Genomic DNA, 16,046 nt, shown 5'->3' on the forward strand with positions numbered 1-16,046 from the left:
CCTCCTTTCACACATCTCCTCAACTGATATGATCAAGGGGTTTGGGATCTCTACCCAAAAAAAGAGATATTAGATACAAGTGGCTTAAACGCTTAGCCCTTCTGCCCTTTGGAAAACCTTGGGATCCTTCTAGTGGAAATGGAAACAAACAGTTTTAATATTTAGCAAACATATTATGCAGATCTGAAAGGTTGTCTGTTTGCAGGACGGCCGTCTGCATGTTAATGACCAGCTCATAGCGGTGAACGGAGAGTCGCTGCTGGGAGGATCCAATCATTCAGCCATGGAGACACTCCGCCGGTCGATGTCACAGGAAGGAAACACCAGAGGAACCATCCAGCTAGTGGTGCTGAGGGTGTTAAAGGTACATTCCCAGCCTCTGTTGCATCCAAAATTACACCACTTGCTTTTGGCTCCATTCATTGGTTTCACTCCAATTATTACAACATTTATCTGTTATTATTTATCAGTGATGCCCTGTGTTGTTATGTGTGGATATGGGGATTTTTGTAATTGTTTAGAATATTTTTAAGCGAGTGTGATAAAAAACATGTATATTTACTAATATGTTTAGGCTATAGAAACAAGTGTGAGACAAAACATGTTTCTGCTGTGAACATTTAAGAAAAAGGAAAACTAAAAGTAAAGCACACACACTCCATAATATATACCGTACACAGAAAACTAATAAACTACTTGCTGTTTGTGTGATCTTTGCTCTGATTTTTCTTTTTCTTTTTGTGAATTTCTGGAAATAATCCTGTTTTTTCTCCCTGAAGTCTATCCGCTCTGCCTCTCTCTGCACTTGCCATTCAGCCTTCGCTTCTATTCTTCACATTCTTGACACCAGTCTCTCCGCTCACTTCCTCACCAGCAGCAGCAAAAGAGCATTTTACACTTAAGCTGTTCAGATTTTGTATCTCTGAGTTCTTCTTTATGCGTGTGTGACAGAGTGTTCTTGACTCAGCTGTATCTTTTCTTCGTAGGATGAAAAAAAAGAAGCTTTTCATCTCATCTGCTTTTCAGATGATGCCTTTTAGAGAGCTATGGAGTCTATTTTCTGCAAGCTTCGTGCATTCACATAGCCAGGTGGCTGGAGCAAGAGTAAATGGCTCTTGAATGACCTCCTGGATAATGCAAAATTTGGGCCGTACAGTAGGGTTGTCACGGTATGAAAATTTAACCTCACGGTTATTGTGACCAAAATTATCACGGTTTTCGGTATTATCGCGGTATTTTTTAAACGGTGTTGCATATGTTCAGAAAGCATTGATAGTCCTGTTCTACACAAACTGAAATAGTTTTGAAAAGGTTTAACAGCGTTTATTAAACCTAAAATAACACAAAGCCTTAGCAAAAGTGCAACTTTTCACAAGTAAAGGAACAAATAGCTTATTTTTCTGGAACATGTTACAGTAGTCAGTGCAGGTTTAAATTATACAAATCCAAACATTCGAAACATAAACAATATGTAAACAAATCAAAGAAACACCACTTTTTTTCTCATATACTTGTTTTCTTCATTATCAAAATAAAAATCTAAAACTCCAGTCCACACTTGACTTGAGCACTGTACAAGTCAACCTTAAAAAATATGTATTTAAAATAAATATCCACTTTAAACAAATTACTAAAATAACTACTACACTATGTAATCAAATCCAAATGTTCAAGTATAAATGGCATTGAATAAGTAAACAAATCAATGACAAGGAACTAATTGTATATTTCTCTTCATCATCAACAAATAAGATGCTTCATCCAGCAACAGGGTGTCCGTGACACGGTTTAAATGCTGGCAGAGGGCGCTGCGGCTGCAGTATATAGTGACTCGTTGCGTTCTCCCTCAACCAAAAGTCCTCACGTCATGCATTTAAGCTAAAATGCTAATGTCAACTTACCTTGCACTGGCTGTAGAGACGTGGGTGATGGTCACTCAGATGTGCCATTAGATTCGAAGTGTTGCTGCCTTTTGCAGACACTTGTTTCCTGCACGTTCTGCAAACGGGATAGCAGTCTTCTATTAACTGTCCCTCAGCATTTTACAGAAATCCAAAATATGCCCATACTTCCGATTTAGTCTTCTTTGAGGGCTGATGGATGTCCTGGGCGCTGCCGTCTCCTCCTTCGGCCATTATTTCAGCTTCAAAGTTTTGGTGCCGTTGCAAACTAAAAAGTGCGTGTGCGCGCCGCGGGAACTTCAGCTGAAGCGACGGTGGCTGGTAAGGGTCACCGCGCTGAAACCGCGGCCACGGTAAACCCACCGAGATAATATAGTTTTTTAAAAACTGGACGGTTATTTTTATTGTCAACTTTTTTACCGGGGTTTACCGCTATACCGGTTACCGTGACAACCCTACCGTACAGTCAATTAAAACACACCCAAACGAAACAGACAGGTGTTAGCCTGGATAAACTATATACCGTAATTTCCGGACTGTAGAGCGCACCTCAAAATAAGCCGCGCCGGGCTAAAAGCCGCAGGTATCTACTGAATTGAAAACGTAGTTTAACTGAACGTAACTGAACTGATCAGTATCAAACAAAACAGAAAAGTTATTGATTAGTTTATTCATCGTCCTCCTGCACACTGAAACCACTGAAGTCATCATCTTCAGTGTCTCGGAGTTGAACAGCCTCCGAAGAGCTTCGTCACACACCTTTTCTGTGGCGATGTCAGTGTCGCTGTCCGTGTTGCTGTCATCATCCCGGGGTGAAGCTGGGAAAACAAGCAGCACCGTTTTACTGTGAAAAAAATCCTCCTGGGCGCTTTCCGTACCACTCCTTTAACCATTCCTTCATTAGACTTTCCAGCATCCATCCTTTCTGGTTGACTAAAGCTGCACCTCATTATAAGCCGCATGGTTCAAAGCGTGGGAAAAAGTAGCGGCTTATAGTCCGGAAAATACGGTATATCAATAAGAATTTTGCATAAAAGTCAAAAGACAAAACCTACGCTAACATTCAGAGAAACGCACAAAGGTAGAAAAAAGGCCTTTGAATAATCGTTTGATGCTTGTATTATTAAATGCAATTAACATTGGCCTTTGTATTTTGCAGAAAATAATCAAGTAAACTAAAATATTAAAAACACAAAGTATGCTTCAGCTAGCTAAATAAATTGCTGCCTAAACCAGGAGTCGAACCGGCGTCAGGACAAAGCAAAACAAGTTGCAAAGCAGATGCTTTAACCACTAGACCACCAAACCTAATCGAATGGTTGAATCGCTTAAGACTCATGTTGTACGCACGTTTTGTTGGAGTGGGCTTAAGCCTGGTTCATGCTTCTCCGTCAGCTCCGCAAGGGACAGACACGCACGGATTGACGGAAGCGTTTTGCACTTTTACTTCTCCGTCTCCTGGAGAGTGTTGCAAAGCAATTGCCCGGCAGGACAACAGAGGGCGTAGCGCTGTTCTGTGGTATCCTGTCATGTATCGGTCCAAGATCGTTTGTTTATATTGTGTTTTTTGTGTATATAAGAGACTTTTAACATGGACATATTTGTCTCTCATTCTCCCACCTCTTCATGCACTCCCCACCTCTAAACCCACGTTTCCTGTCATTTCCGTCCACAAATAAAACGCTTGCTGCGCATCTTTTCACTCCTCCAGTCACGGGAGGATGAAACTTTCATATTTTTAGAGTTTTTTCGCGAGGTATTCTTCAAGCTGCTCCGTGTCTGCCGCTAGTTAAACTCGGCTCTCTTTGCAATGGCGGCGCTGTAAACAACAGCGGAGTCCTGACCAATCACAAGCTTGCGTAATCCGTCTCGTTCGACGGATGTTTAAAAAAGTGGGCTAGACTCCGTACGTACTTGCGTGCCTGCCGGAGCCCTACGCAAGGACGGATAATGGCGTTGCGTGTCTCCGCACTGATGCAGATGGAGAAGCATAAATCAAGCTTCAGGCGGAGTGCCAGCGCTGTGTTCAAAGATGCTTTCTTCTCATTCGTTGCATGGTAGTGGCCCATGATGCTCTGTGGGTTACGTAATGAATGGGTGGAGCTCAGGCCGATGGAGGTGGAGTTGACTGCAACAGACCGTTGCAGACCGTTCCAGGAAAAAAGACAGGCTAAAATAAAATTACATTTCAATAGTGCCAACAGTTTTTATCATATACGGTGCTGACCTTTGCTCTCAGAGGTTTAAAATAGCATGATCTGACCCCTTTAATATATTTTGCGTAAACAATAAGTCAACAGAATAACAAAATAGAAACTGAGATTGTCCGTTTAGCTAGAAACTTGTTGCTTCTTCTCAAAGTTTCAGAAATAAAACATATCCTTAAAGATATTAATCTTTTCTCTCTAGTGTGATCCAAAAAGGTTACAATTTATTGTTCTTTCAAACTGTTTTGGTGGAGGTTTTTATCAGTTTTAGAGAAATCTGACCACTATAATACGAGTTACGTGCGTACGTGAGCTGAGAGCTAGGGATGGGGGACCCTGGATGAAGAATGACACATCCAGGCGAACCAGTGGGAGGGTGAGGTCAAAACTGAGATGACAAGGAGGAATTATTACACAAACATAGATACTGCTGTTATGTATTTGTTGTTTTAGATGAGGATTTATCCAATGCAGAGAGGCAAAATCACAAAGGAACACCAATGGCCTTGCATTACAAATTCACACAGATGGATGCATATTAATAACTGTGTGCATTAGCACTCTACACACACACAGAACAGAAATGCATGCAAATTCAGTCCCTACAGAAAGGATGCATCCCCAGAAAAGACACATCAACTCTGTAATCCAGTCTTTGTTTGAGAATTATGGGGCTCTCAGAGGGCTTTCCTAGGAGGAGGAAGTGTGACTGTAACTGCCACACACACACACACACACACACACACACACACACGCACACGCACACGCACGCACACACACACACACACACACACACACCAAAAAGTGACATGCTGTTAAATATGTTCTCTTAGAAAACACTTTAGATAATGAGAAAACTCCCACCTGTCTCTAACATCACTTTAGATCTAACACTAACGTCCATTTTTGCAATCAGCAAATCCCAATTTAACTGTTTGTTTTATCTTTTTAAAATCAGTTTTTGTTAACTTTGTGTTGAATACTGCACCAATGGTTTTGCTTTATTTCAGGATCAACATGAGACGTCACCCAATCGCTCATTTGACGGCTCAGCTGGCTCGTTTGGTCTGATCAGTCCGGCAAAAGGTCCATCACGATTGTTCAGTCTGGACTCCGTTCAGCCTCCCATGGTGGCAAACTCTCTCTACATCTCCAGTGGTGAGTTGTCAACCTAAGAGACGGAAACTAGCATTTTAATTGTTTCATCAGTATTTATGACTTTCATGAAACCTGTGTACATGTTTTTTTAATTATTATTTCTCTTTGAATCTTGTAGTAAGACACCTCAAATGCATCCCAAAACCTTCAAATACAACATATTTAATGAATATTTAAAATACAAACATCTACTCTAAAAAAGAGGAAAAAAGAAGATTTTGAATCTCAAATCAACAAACAAACAAATGTATTTCGTATGAATTAGAGGCAAAAACAGAGGAAAAAGAGCTATGTACACAGTATAAATATGAGCTCTAGCAGTTTTTCTTCAGGAACAAATGACATGTCTGCATTTTCCGGCAACAGACATGGAGTGGCACGTTATAAGGGACATTTTATTGTACAACTACCAACATTTAGCACAGAAAATATTTTCCTCTGAACTAGTAGTACCTACTGAATACTTTCGGTCAGTTTTGGTACGCAGCTCTACTGGTTACATGAAATGTGGAGAGTGCTGATGGTCTTTTGTTGATACAAATAATAATAATAATAAAAAAAAAAAAAAAAAATAATAATAATAATAAAATGGCCTGTTTTCGATATAGCGCCTTCTAGAGTCCTGGGACCCCCCAAGGCACTTTACAACACAATCAGTCATTCACCCATTCACACACACATTCACACACTGGTGGGGATGAGCTACAATGTAGCCACAGCTGCCCTGGGGCGCACTGACAGAGGCGAGGCTGCCAAGCACAGGCGCCACTGGTCCCTCTGACCACCACCAGCAGGCAAGGGGGGTTAAGTGTGTTGCCCAAGGACACAATGACAGTAGCCACGTTTACATGCGCATATTTAATCGGATTGAATGCCCATTCAGATTGAAAATTCTGCATGTAAACATGTCAATCAGAATATTCTGATCCGATTCGGCCCGATCGGATTGAAATTTCAATCCGATTGAGAGAGGTGGTTTATTCCGTTCTTCATTCCGATTGACGTGCATGTGCACAGCCATTCGGATTGTTGGGGTAAAACAATGCCCACTGCGCATGTGTGCAACAGCCAGCGGGCCTCTCCGCTGTCATTTGGACTGCCTGACTTCAAAAATGACGGTGTAATTAACAAGCGGCGGCTTTTAAATCCGACAACAAGCCGTCCCGTTTCAGTAATATTTAATTCAGAACTTGCATTTTGTGGAAGTAAAATAAAAATCTGATTATTGCACAAATCATTCGACAAAGATGTTCAAATCTTTACTGGAAATACGCAGGTTTATCGTGGGGGTTGCAGCGCACGGATCCCCGTTTCTGTCAGCTTTGAACGCAGCAGCTTCTGCAGCAGGTGATGGAGACTCGCTTGTAAAGAACACAGGATAATCTGGGTTTTACAGACCTGATTGGAGGCTGATGTTGGGTAGGAAAACGTCATCGGTTAAATACTCTGGACGACAGTAAAGTCCGTGTTCGTTAAAAGCACGTAAACGCAGATGACCTGAGATGCGGTTCGTTAATGATGAACACAGGCTTCTAAACTTTCTGAACATCTTCTGTTATTTTGTTTGAACAGATTTTTCTCAACAGTTTCAGCTGATCATCACATGTTATTAATAATAAGCCACAACAGAGCTCAGTAATAAAACATGTGGCTAACCCCCCCCCCACCCCCCCCACCCCCCCCCCGCTCTGTGCCGCAGCGCAGCGCAACAGCTGTCAATTCAGACCTGCGGACCAGCTGATCAAGAGGCAGACATAACCCTCCCTTATTTTAATCAACAATAAAATGCAGCAAAGCATATATCTGCAGTTATTCACTGAAGAAAACATAACTTCTATGAGCTAAATAAAAATATTAAATTGAATAAATGGATCAGGAAAGCAGGAAGAATAGTTATTTCTGTTTTTACATTTTTCTTTTCGTTTCATGGCGTTTGTTTACAATTTTTCTTTCGTGAAAGGCAACTCTGCGCATGCTCAACCTATTTAATCGGATTAAATGCTTGGTGCATATGTACGCACGGCATGATCGGATCATTTCAGTTCGTGTCCATGTGAACAGAGATTCGGAAATTCCGATCAACCAAGATTTCAATCGGATTGAGGAAATTAGGCACATGAAAACGCAGCTAGTGACAAACTGAGCGGGGCTCGAACCTGCAACCTTCTGATTACGGCACACTTAACTCCTGTGCCACTGTCGCCCCACAAGCTTATATAGTGCTTGTTTAGGACACTCAAAGACGCTTTCATGCACTCTCACATTCACACCCTGCTAGTGATGGTAAGCTACTTTGTAGCCACAGCCACCCTGGGGCAGTCTGACAGAGGCGAGGCTGCCATTTGGTGCCGTCGGCCCCTCTGACCATCACCACCACAGGCAAGTTGGATGAAGTGTCTTGCCCAAGGACACAACAGCAGAACACCCCTGGCAGGAGCTGGAATCAAACCCATAACCCTGCGATCATGAGGCAACCCGCTCTCCCACCTGAGCTACTGCTGCCCCAAATGAAATGATGCAAAAGTAATTTAACTAAAAAATAACTTCTGGCATGTTTATTTTTTGTTTGTTTGTTTTAGTATTTGGAGATCTCCCAGGATTTTTGCCATGCAAAAACACAAACATCTGGAGTTGCTTATGTGTTTCCAACTTCAAACATATCTGCAATAAAAACACACAATTTGAATAAGAAACAAAAGTAATATGATTTTTTAACAGTTCAAAATAAAACAGGATCTTTTGATTGGAAAATGAGCCCCTTTCAATTTTGTTGATACACAAACTTCAGCCGCTGTCATTCAGAGTATTTATTTATTTTTCATTAAAATGCAATTTAAAACCTCACTTCAGCCTTTCTTGTTTTGTAATAATCAGTTCATCATATTCAGAAACCTGACAAAGCTCTGAGCAAGCTTAATCATGAGCCCCAACATAAATAACATGTTTGAGATAAAATGACAACAAGATTGTCATGTGTGGCGCAGGAGGAGGTTAGAACCCAAGAGGCAGAACACCAGAACGACGCGAGGCAGAAGAGGTTTAAGAAAATAAAGCCCTTTTATTAAAGGAGGCTGGGCAAAAATCCAAAGGCAAAAACACTAACAAAAAGGCAAAACACAAGCTCACTCATGAGCAAAAGCAGGAGAACACTCGAGACGGACAAAACAACACTGACAAAGGCAATGGACCGACAAACACTGAGAGACACAGACAGGGTTATATACACAGAACTGGGTGATAGGAGACGAGGAGCAGGTGCGTGGGGAATTGGGCACAGATGAAACGAATGAACTGAGGGAAGAAGCAGAAATAAGCTGGGGAGAAAACCATATCTAAATCCTAAACCAAAGCTACTAAAATAACCTGAACTTTAAACACTGTAGAACAAAGACTAAAGATAAATAAACTAATGATAAGTGACATGACTAAAGGGAAGCCTGAAGAAGCTGGGGACCAAAAGGGGGGCACAGAAGATTAGGGGACACATGAGGGAACCTGGAGGGGGCTGGGGAACACAGGGAGACAGAATCTGACAAAGATGGTTATTGGCACCTACAATACTGAAGTCCTCTGGCCCTGATGTCTGCATTATCTTGTTGCCTCGATCCCTCGTTGGGTTTTACAGTTTGAATGCTGTAAATTTCTCTATAGTTAGTTTATTATTCTGCTTCTGTACGTTTTTTGGCATTTAACTACTTCCACAATTCTTCAAAAATTTACACAATTTTGGTATCAAAACGTTCAGCTCATTCAGCTTATGCCGGCAATGACTTTTGGAATTAGAATATTTTATACTTTTTGAGATATTCCGCCTTTTCTGTGATCTTTGGTCCCATTGAAATTAATGGGATTGCTCAATTTTCAGCTAAATCCTATCACTTTTTTGAACTCTTATTCTTATAGGTTAACTTTAACCTAGAGACTTATTTCAAGTTTCAACAAACTCACAAGACTTTCAGCTATTACTGGTTAAAAAATCTTTTTGATATCTATTACAGTTTTTCTAAAATCACAGGTAGAAGTTATGTTATGGCTTGAGTTTTTCAGAAAACATCACAAAAATTATAATGGGCAGAGATAGGAGCAACGACCCTCCTTTGCTCCAGTTCCGGCATTGTCCTGAAAAAAACGTCAATTAAAAAAAAAAAAAAAAGCCATTTGAAATGAGACTCATGCTGGCTTGCAGCTAACGGATATACCTTCGGTTTGAGCTATAAATCATGAATGTACTCCAAACATTGTGGCCGTTTTGTTCATTTCTTTGAGAATATTAAAAATGAAAAGAATGTCTCTCACCACTCTAAACTGAAAATTCCACACTCTTAACTTTTGACCTTCACATTTTCTGGAAATAACTCTTTGCAACACCCAGACCGTTTGGAGTACCGAAACAAATCATATCTCAAAAAGTAGGAATTTTTGTCAGCTTTTCAGAATGGGTTTCATTTTGTCCTTAGTTGTTACATTTCTTTCTCTACAAATCTTAGAACGAGGAGAGACCCTGATTCTGTGTCATTGAAACCCATGTTAAAGGAACAGAGATTTTCTCCTCCGATCGGATTCAGACAGTTAAAATGTTCTCATCATAGCTTCTAGACAATTCATGGTAGGCACATAAAAAATCACACAGATGACCACCAAAGCCTTCTGCCGCTCACGCTTTTTGAAATTTTCCAATAGGCGCAGCAGTTTTTGAATGGCGATAAGACGTGTCAGTGGTCTGAAATGACATCTGAGCAGCTGAGCACTGTTAAATGCATGACAAATGAAATATTGACACAAAAATTTCCACCGACCACATCTTTTATAGTACACTAAGAATACTCTCAAATTTGTTAGGTTATTTTCTCAGCTTCAAAGTGATGTCTTCGGTTTTGCTGTTGGTATTACATTTTCTGTGCTACAAGCCCCAGAAGGAGGACTGTGCCAGCTTTCCTCCATTTAAACCCCTATAAATAAAGGCACCTGTGGCCGAGAGACAGCTGAAATATTCTCCTCATATCTTCTAGAACATTTGTGTTAGGCACACAAGACTTCACAGACATGACCACCAAAGCCTTCTGCCGCACACACTTTTTGAATTTTTCAAATCGGTGCAGTACTTTTCGAATGGTGATGAGAAGTTTGACAGGTGCAATTTCACTTCTGAAGGACAGATTTAAAGGCTTCTCTCATTAACAGGAGTACAGCTGCAGGCCTCCAACCGCCAGGGAAAAGGCGGGAAAACAGTGCTTCTCTCTGATTGGTTGAGAGTGTTCAACCATTTTCTGTCCAAGCATGATCGAGCACCCACACATATGATGCATCAAATCGACAGCTTGGTCTCACAAATCTTGTATTCAATTTTAAATGCTTTATATGTTACCATGGTAACACAAGTGCATAAGGATGTCCCGATATCCCGAGGATATTTTAGACACAACTGTATCAACATACTTTAATATAGAAATGTTCTTCAAAGTTTTAAAGAGTCGTGTCATTGTTCATTGCTTTATTAAAGCAGACTCCTGTCGTCTGTTACCATGGCAACACAAGGAACTACAAATCACTGTAACCAAGTCTCATAGGAATGAATGTAAAAAGCTGACTATTGAGCCAATATTGACTTCTGTTTTTGGTCTTTTTGAACTATCTGTACTTAAAACTAGAAACAAGTTAAATTTGATTGACCGTCAGAAGGTGGGAAAGTGCCTATATTCTGAGCTTTATCACACTTTTTGGTGATTTTTGCTTCTAAATCTTTAAATACATTCAGCTCATTTTGACAGTTTAGCTTAGTTTCAGCTTCACAACAGCTATTCAGCAGCTTCAGCAATCAGTTTCCAAATTTAGCATATTTTGCTAATTTCACAGTTCAGCTAAATGTAAAGATTTAACTGTTAAACTTGTCCTACTGAAATATCAGGTGTTTAGACATTTTAGCTGTCCAGATTTTCATACAATGTTAAGAGATTTCAGTTTTCTGCTGTCTAGGATTATTTTTCTCTATTATACACTTACTTTTTGTTCTTTACTTGGTTGTTGGTGCTTTTTGCTTCTACATCTTTCAATACATTCAGCTCATTTTGACAGTTTTGCTTAATTTCAGCTTCAGTTCAGCTATTCAGCACCTTCAACTTACAGTTTCAGCTATCCAGCATTCAAACTGCATTTCTGCAAGAAATGCAAATTTATCTAGTTTTCTCTTCTGTTTCTCAAGGTTGACGCTTGTTATTCAGGTTTTGGCCACTGAGTTATTTTAGTTTGGGGTGTTTCATATCAGGCTCTTACACTAACTCTATCTGCACCGGTATTATCTGTGTGAGATGCATGCGTGTGTGTTTTTGTGTTGCTCAGGTTGGGGGGGGGACATAAATGTGTTCTCTCAGCCACTTTTGGGTAAGGGGGAGAAAATTCTCCTATAATGTGAGTTATGGAGACTTTGTAAAGGTTATGGTTAAACACTGGTTCTGGTTAGAATGTAAAAGTAAGTCAGTTCATGTGTGACCGTGTTTGTAACATCCTCAACATCGTTTATCTATGCTGTTTGTTTATTTTAGTTTCTGAATGATATCTCAGCTTGTTTAGAGATGTGTGTGTAACTCGTGTGTGTTAGTTAAGGGATTTTTGAATGGTATCAAACAATGCAGTTATGTGTGTGTGTGTGTGTGTGTGTGTGTGTGTGTGTGTGTGTGTGTGTGTGTGTGTGTGTGTGTGTGTGTGTGTGTGCGTGTTTACACTGAATCTGGCAAACAGCTCTAACCTTGAACACACCCCGCTCCAGCCATAGTGTCATTTAGATGCACACGTTGGTCTGCATTTGTGTACAAGAAGCCCCTTTCTCAGGCTGTGTGTTATTTATCTTGCTTGTTTGTTGTTGTTGTTGTGTGTGTGTGTGTGTGTGTGTGTGTGTGTGTGTGTGTGTGTGTGCCTGCCAGTGTTTTACCCTGCTAATGAACTGTTTTCACACCCTGAATTCATTTTATTTGGCACTAAAGTCCAAATTCGAATGAAAATATTTATATTTTTTCCACTAATATTTGATAATGCAGAAAAATAAACAGCGTATGAAGACTTTTTAGTTATGCATTTATGCAGATGTGGGTTTATTTGTATTTATGGATCATTCTAATTATTTTTCCCAACACTGAATCCTGTTACATCTGCTACTAAGAGTCTTATTTACCATTTTATGTTTGTTTGAATTTTCTCCTTTTATCATCTTAGATCGTCTGCTTGAGCAAACCTTTAATGGCATAATAACATAACTAGTGACATCATTTTTGAGATCACTAGATCGTGTGGTCATGTTTTTGAAGTCGCAGGTAAAATAAAACTGTGAGACGATGACATCATCTGTAGAACATTGATATCACCATCGAACGGTCGCTGGCTTTGCTGTAATAATGGGTCGGGTGCCACGTTTATTTCTTTTTCAGTTTGAGAAACAAAATGATTCCTGCCCCTAGTCACATAAAAGGAAGTACAATTAAAGCTGCAAGCAGCATCGATCTGCCCTTGCAGCTCTGCGCCGCTCCAACCTGACTGGCAGTCTGGTGTACCTGGGCACGTCCGCTGAACATAAACATTGACCACCCCGACACCAGAAATCGCGAACGGTCTCCTCGTCTGCACCTCACCCTGACTCCGCTTCTTCTCTGAGTCCACCATAAAATTACACATCTAACCACTAGGATACTCTATCTTTACCACACTGGTGGTGTGATGACACAGACCAAGTTTAATGCTATTCTGACCATGTTTTTTGAAGTAATTGAAGGTTAAAGTTATCTAGGGGGCGCTGTGACCAACTACAGAAAAATCCCATTGAGGTCAGCTTTGGTTGACAAAGATGGTTTTCTGTTATTTTGGCATCAATCAGACGTATGTGTTATCTAGAGCCAAAGAGCTGAAAGGGGGTGGAGCCAAAGGGATTTGAACCAGCAACCACATCGATGTGTTTGGTGCAGTTACGTGATGACACAAGCCAAGTATAATGCCATTCTGACCTTGTCTTGAGAAGTTGATAAAGTTTGAACCCATCTAGGGGCGCGCTGTGACCATTTACAACTAAATCCCATAGAGGTCATCTTTGGTCATCAAAGATGGTTTTCTGTTAATTTGGCATCAATCAAACGTTGCATGGTCATCTACAGCCAAAAGGCTGTAAGTAGGCAGAGTTAAAGTGATTTGAACGAGTGAGCACATGCATGTGTTGATTGCAGTCTGTGATGACTCCCACCATGTTTGATATAATTTGGAACTTTTTTGCAGATGTTACAAAGGTTTTATTGTATCTAGGGGGCATTGTCCAAAATTTAGGAAATATTCCATGCAGAAGTTTGTAGGTTGACAACAATCATTTGTGTGCAGTTTGGCGTGAATTGCATCATGCATGTGTTATTCAGGGCCTGATATCTGTCAGGGGGCGGAGCTAAAGCGATATCAACCAATGACCACAAGATTGTGCAAGTTTGGTGCAGTTGTGACCTCGTCTGTACAAGTTATTACAGTTTTAACCCTTTGGTGCATAATGGTCACTACAGTGGACAGGTACTCAAAATTGTTATTTATTTGTCTTTGCTATTAAGCACAGCTGTTGAAGACTTTATTGCATTTGAGCCCCTCCATTTGGACTTCAGTAAGCCAAGCCAACATATTTCATGCTCAGAATGCACGCTGCCCACTGAGGTGGACATGTAATAAATTATTTGTAAATTATAAAATTTTACAAAAAATATTTGTTGAAATTTGTTTCATTCACACCTAAAGATGAATGAAAAAAAATTGTTAAAAAAATCATGGTTGAAGATTTCATAATTCGTGCATCAAAGGGTTAAAGGTATGTAAAGGGGGGGGGGGGGGCTGTGGTGATATTATACAACGTTCACCAACCGTTTGTGCCTCATTGGCTAAAGGGCATGATTGTTGATTGCCATGTTCAGTCTCATGCAGATCAGAGGCTGTTTGCGGAAGTTACAGTCAAACGTAAGGTCACGGCGTCATGCCAGAATTCGCCATGGCATCAAAGCCCCTCACTTTCTGGAAAGCTATCAGAATTGAATGGTCATTACAGCATCATGAAGTCAGTGCATGACCTTAGTGCCATGTTGACTAAATTAGAGGGGACAAATATGGGCATTTCACCATAAAACAATCGACTTCCTGTTGTCAGGGGGTGGGGCTTAGGTAATGTCAGCTGTCCACATTGTCACTGTCTTGAGATGTGGTCAGTGATCACACATACAAAGTTTGATATGGATCTGATCATGCACATGGGAGTTATTACGTCAAGTAATGTAGTGGCGAAAGGTCAAAGTTTGAGACTTAGCCACACCCACACCTCTCAACTTTTGAAAAATCCGACGGTTGAATCCCCCCCCATGTCTTAAGAGTATATAGCAGAAATGTGAAGGCGATTGATGAAAAGGGTGATGGGGCATCACTCTCCAAACTATGTATGCGAAAACCACTAAATTGAGTACTTGGACCAACATGGCTGACCTCCTGTGCGACTTTGCACTTGGCTCCATGAGACTTTTTTGTAGATCAAGAGACACTACATTACTATACCAAATTTCGTAATCATCAGTCAAAGCGTGGCTTGGGGCTGGCAGTTTTAATGGTTCTAGGGGCGCTATTTCTGAAAATAGACCACGCCCACAAACCTGTCACGTCCATTTCTATTGGTGGTCCGACTGGGATCACTCACCAGATAATTTGTGGCGATATCACAATAACTGAGGAAACGTATTTCCATGGCGTGATGGCGAATTTCGCCATGCTCCCAAAGCCCCGCCTTTTTTTGAAACCTGCCAGTACTGGAGACCAAGTGACCTCAACTTGTCTACTGCTATTTTCCAGAGATTGCTAGCGTGGCAAGCCAGACTAAATAAATGTATTATTGTTGCCAGACTAAATGTATTATTTAGTCTGGCAACGCTCCATTGACGGCTCTCGGTTGTGGGGCGGGTTCTACCGTTGTCTTTCAAATGATCTCCGCATTCCACTGGACAATGAATGTGACATACTCTTGTTTCACTCTGTTGCATCATCCCACCCACCAAGCATAGAGTGCCCTGATTGGCCCACAAAGCGGATAAAGCTCTGTGATTTGTTCACTAAGCAGATAGAGCACTATGATTGGCCCACCATTATGGAACAATCACAGCTCTTTATGTGTTTGAAACCCCTCTAGAGACCTGTGATTGGCTAGCCAGAGTCCTGGTAGGAGCTGCGGAGGTTCCAATGGAGCGTGCCTAGACCAAACTTTGCAAAGCAAGAATTTGGTCTAGTTCACTAGGCTAAGAGATTGCTGGTGATTGGGTGAAAAGAGTTCAATAGGGAGCTATGAAAAAAAGAATGGCGTGGTAACAGGTCAAAGTTTGAGGCTTAGCCACGCCCATAACTTAGAACTTTTGAAAAATCCGACGGTTGAATTTTTTCCCCTATGTCTTAAGAGTCTATAGCAGAAGTTTGAAGGCGATTGGTGAAAAGGGCGATTATGGCATCACTTTCCAAACGACATGTGCGAAAACCACTAAATCGAGTACTTGGACCGAAATGGCCGACTTCCTGTGCGACATTGACCTTGGCTCCAAGAGACTTTTTTGTAGGTCCCAAGGCACTATATTAGTGTACCAAATTTTGTAGTTCTCAATTAAAGCATGGCTTAGGGCTGAACGTTTTAATGGTTCTAGGGGGCGCTATTTCAGAAAATAGGCCACATCCACCAACCTATCACATTCATTGCTATTGGGGATCAGACTAGGATCACTCACCAGAGATTTTGTGGCAATAT

General features: G+C 40.9%; 1 protein-coding gene across 4 annotated transcripts in view; it reads left to right on the forward strand.

Moving 5' to 3' along the window:
• The window catches only part of pard3bb (par-3 family cell polarity regulator beta b), a 326,214-nt gene that overhangs the window by 151,779 nt on the left and 158,389 nt on the right, over positions 1–16,046 (forward strand). For all 4 annotated transcript variants that reach the window (XM_054747065.2, XM_054747066.2, XM_054747067.2 and 1 more), the window contains 2 exons: positions 206–364; positions 5,119–5,266. In XM_054747065.2, the coding sequence (XP_054603040.1) occupies positions 206–364; positions 5,119–5,266 (307 nt within the window). The remainder of the gene's footprint in view (positions 1–205; positions 365–5,118; positions 5,267–16,046) is intronic.

The sequence above is a fragment of the Nothobranchius furzeri genome, chromosome 14 (assembly GCF_043380555.1).
Source record: "Nothobranchius furzeri strain GRZ-AD chromosome 14, NfurGRZ-RIMD1, whole genome shotgun sequence".
Lineage (NCBI taxonomy): Eukaryota > Metazoa > Chordata > Actinopteri > Cyprinodontiformes > Nothobranchiidae > Nothobranchius > Nothobranchius furzeri.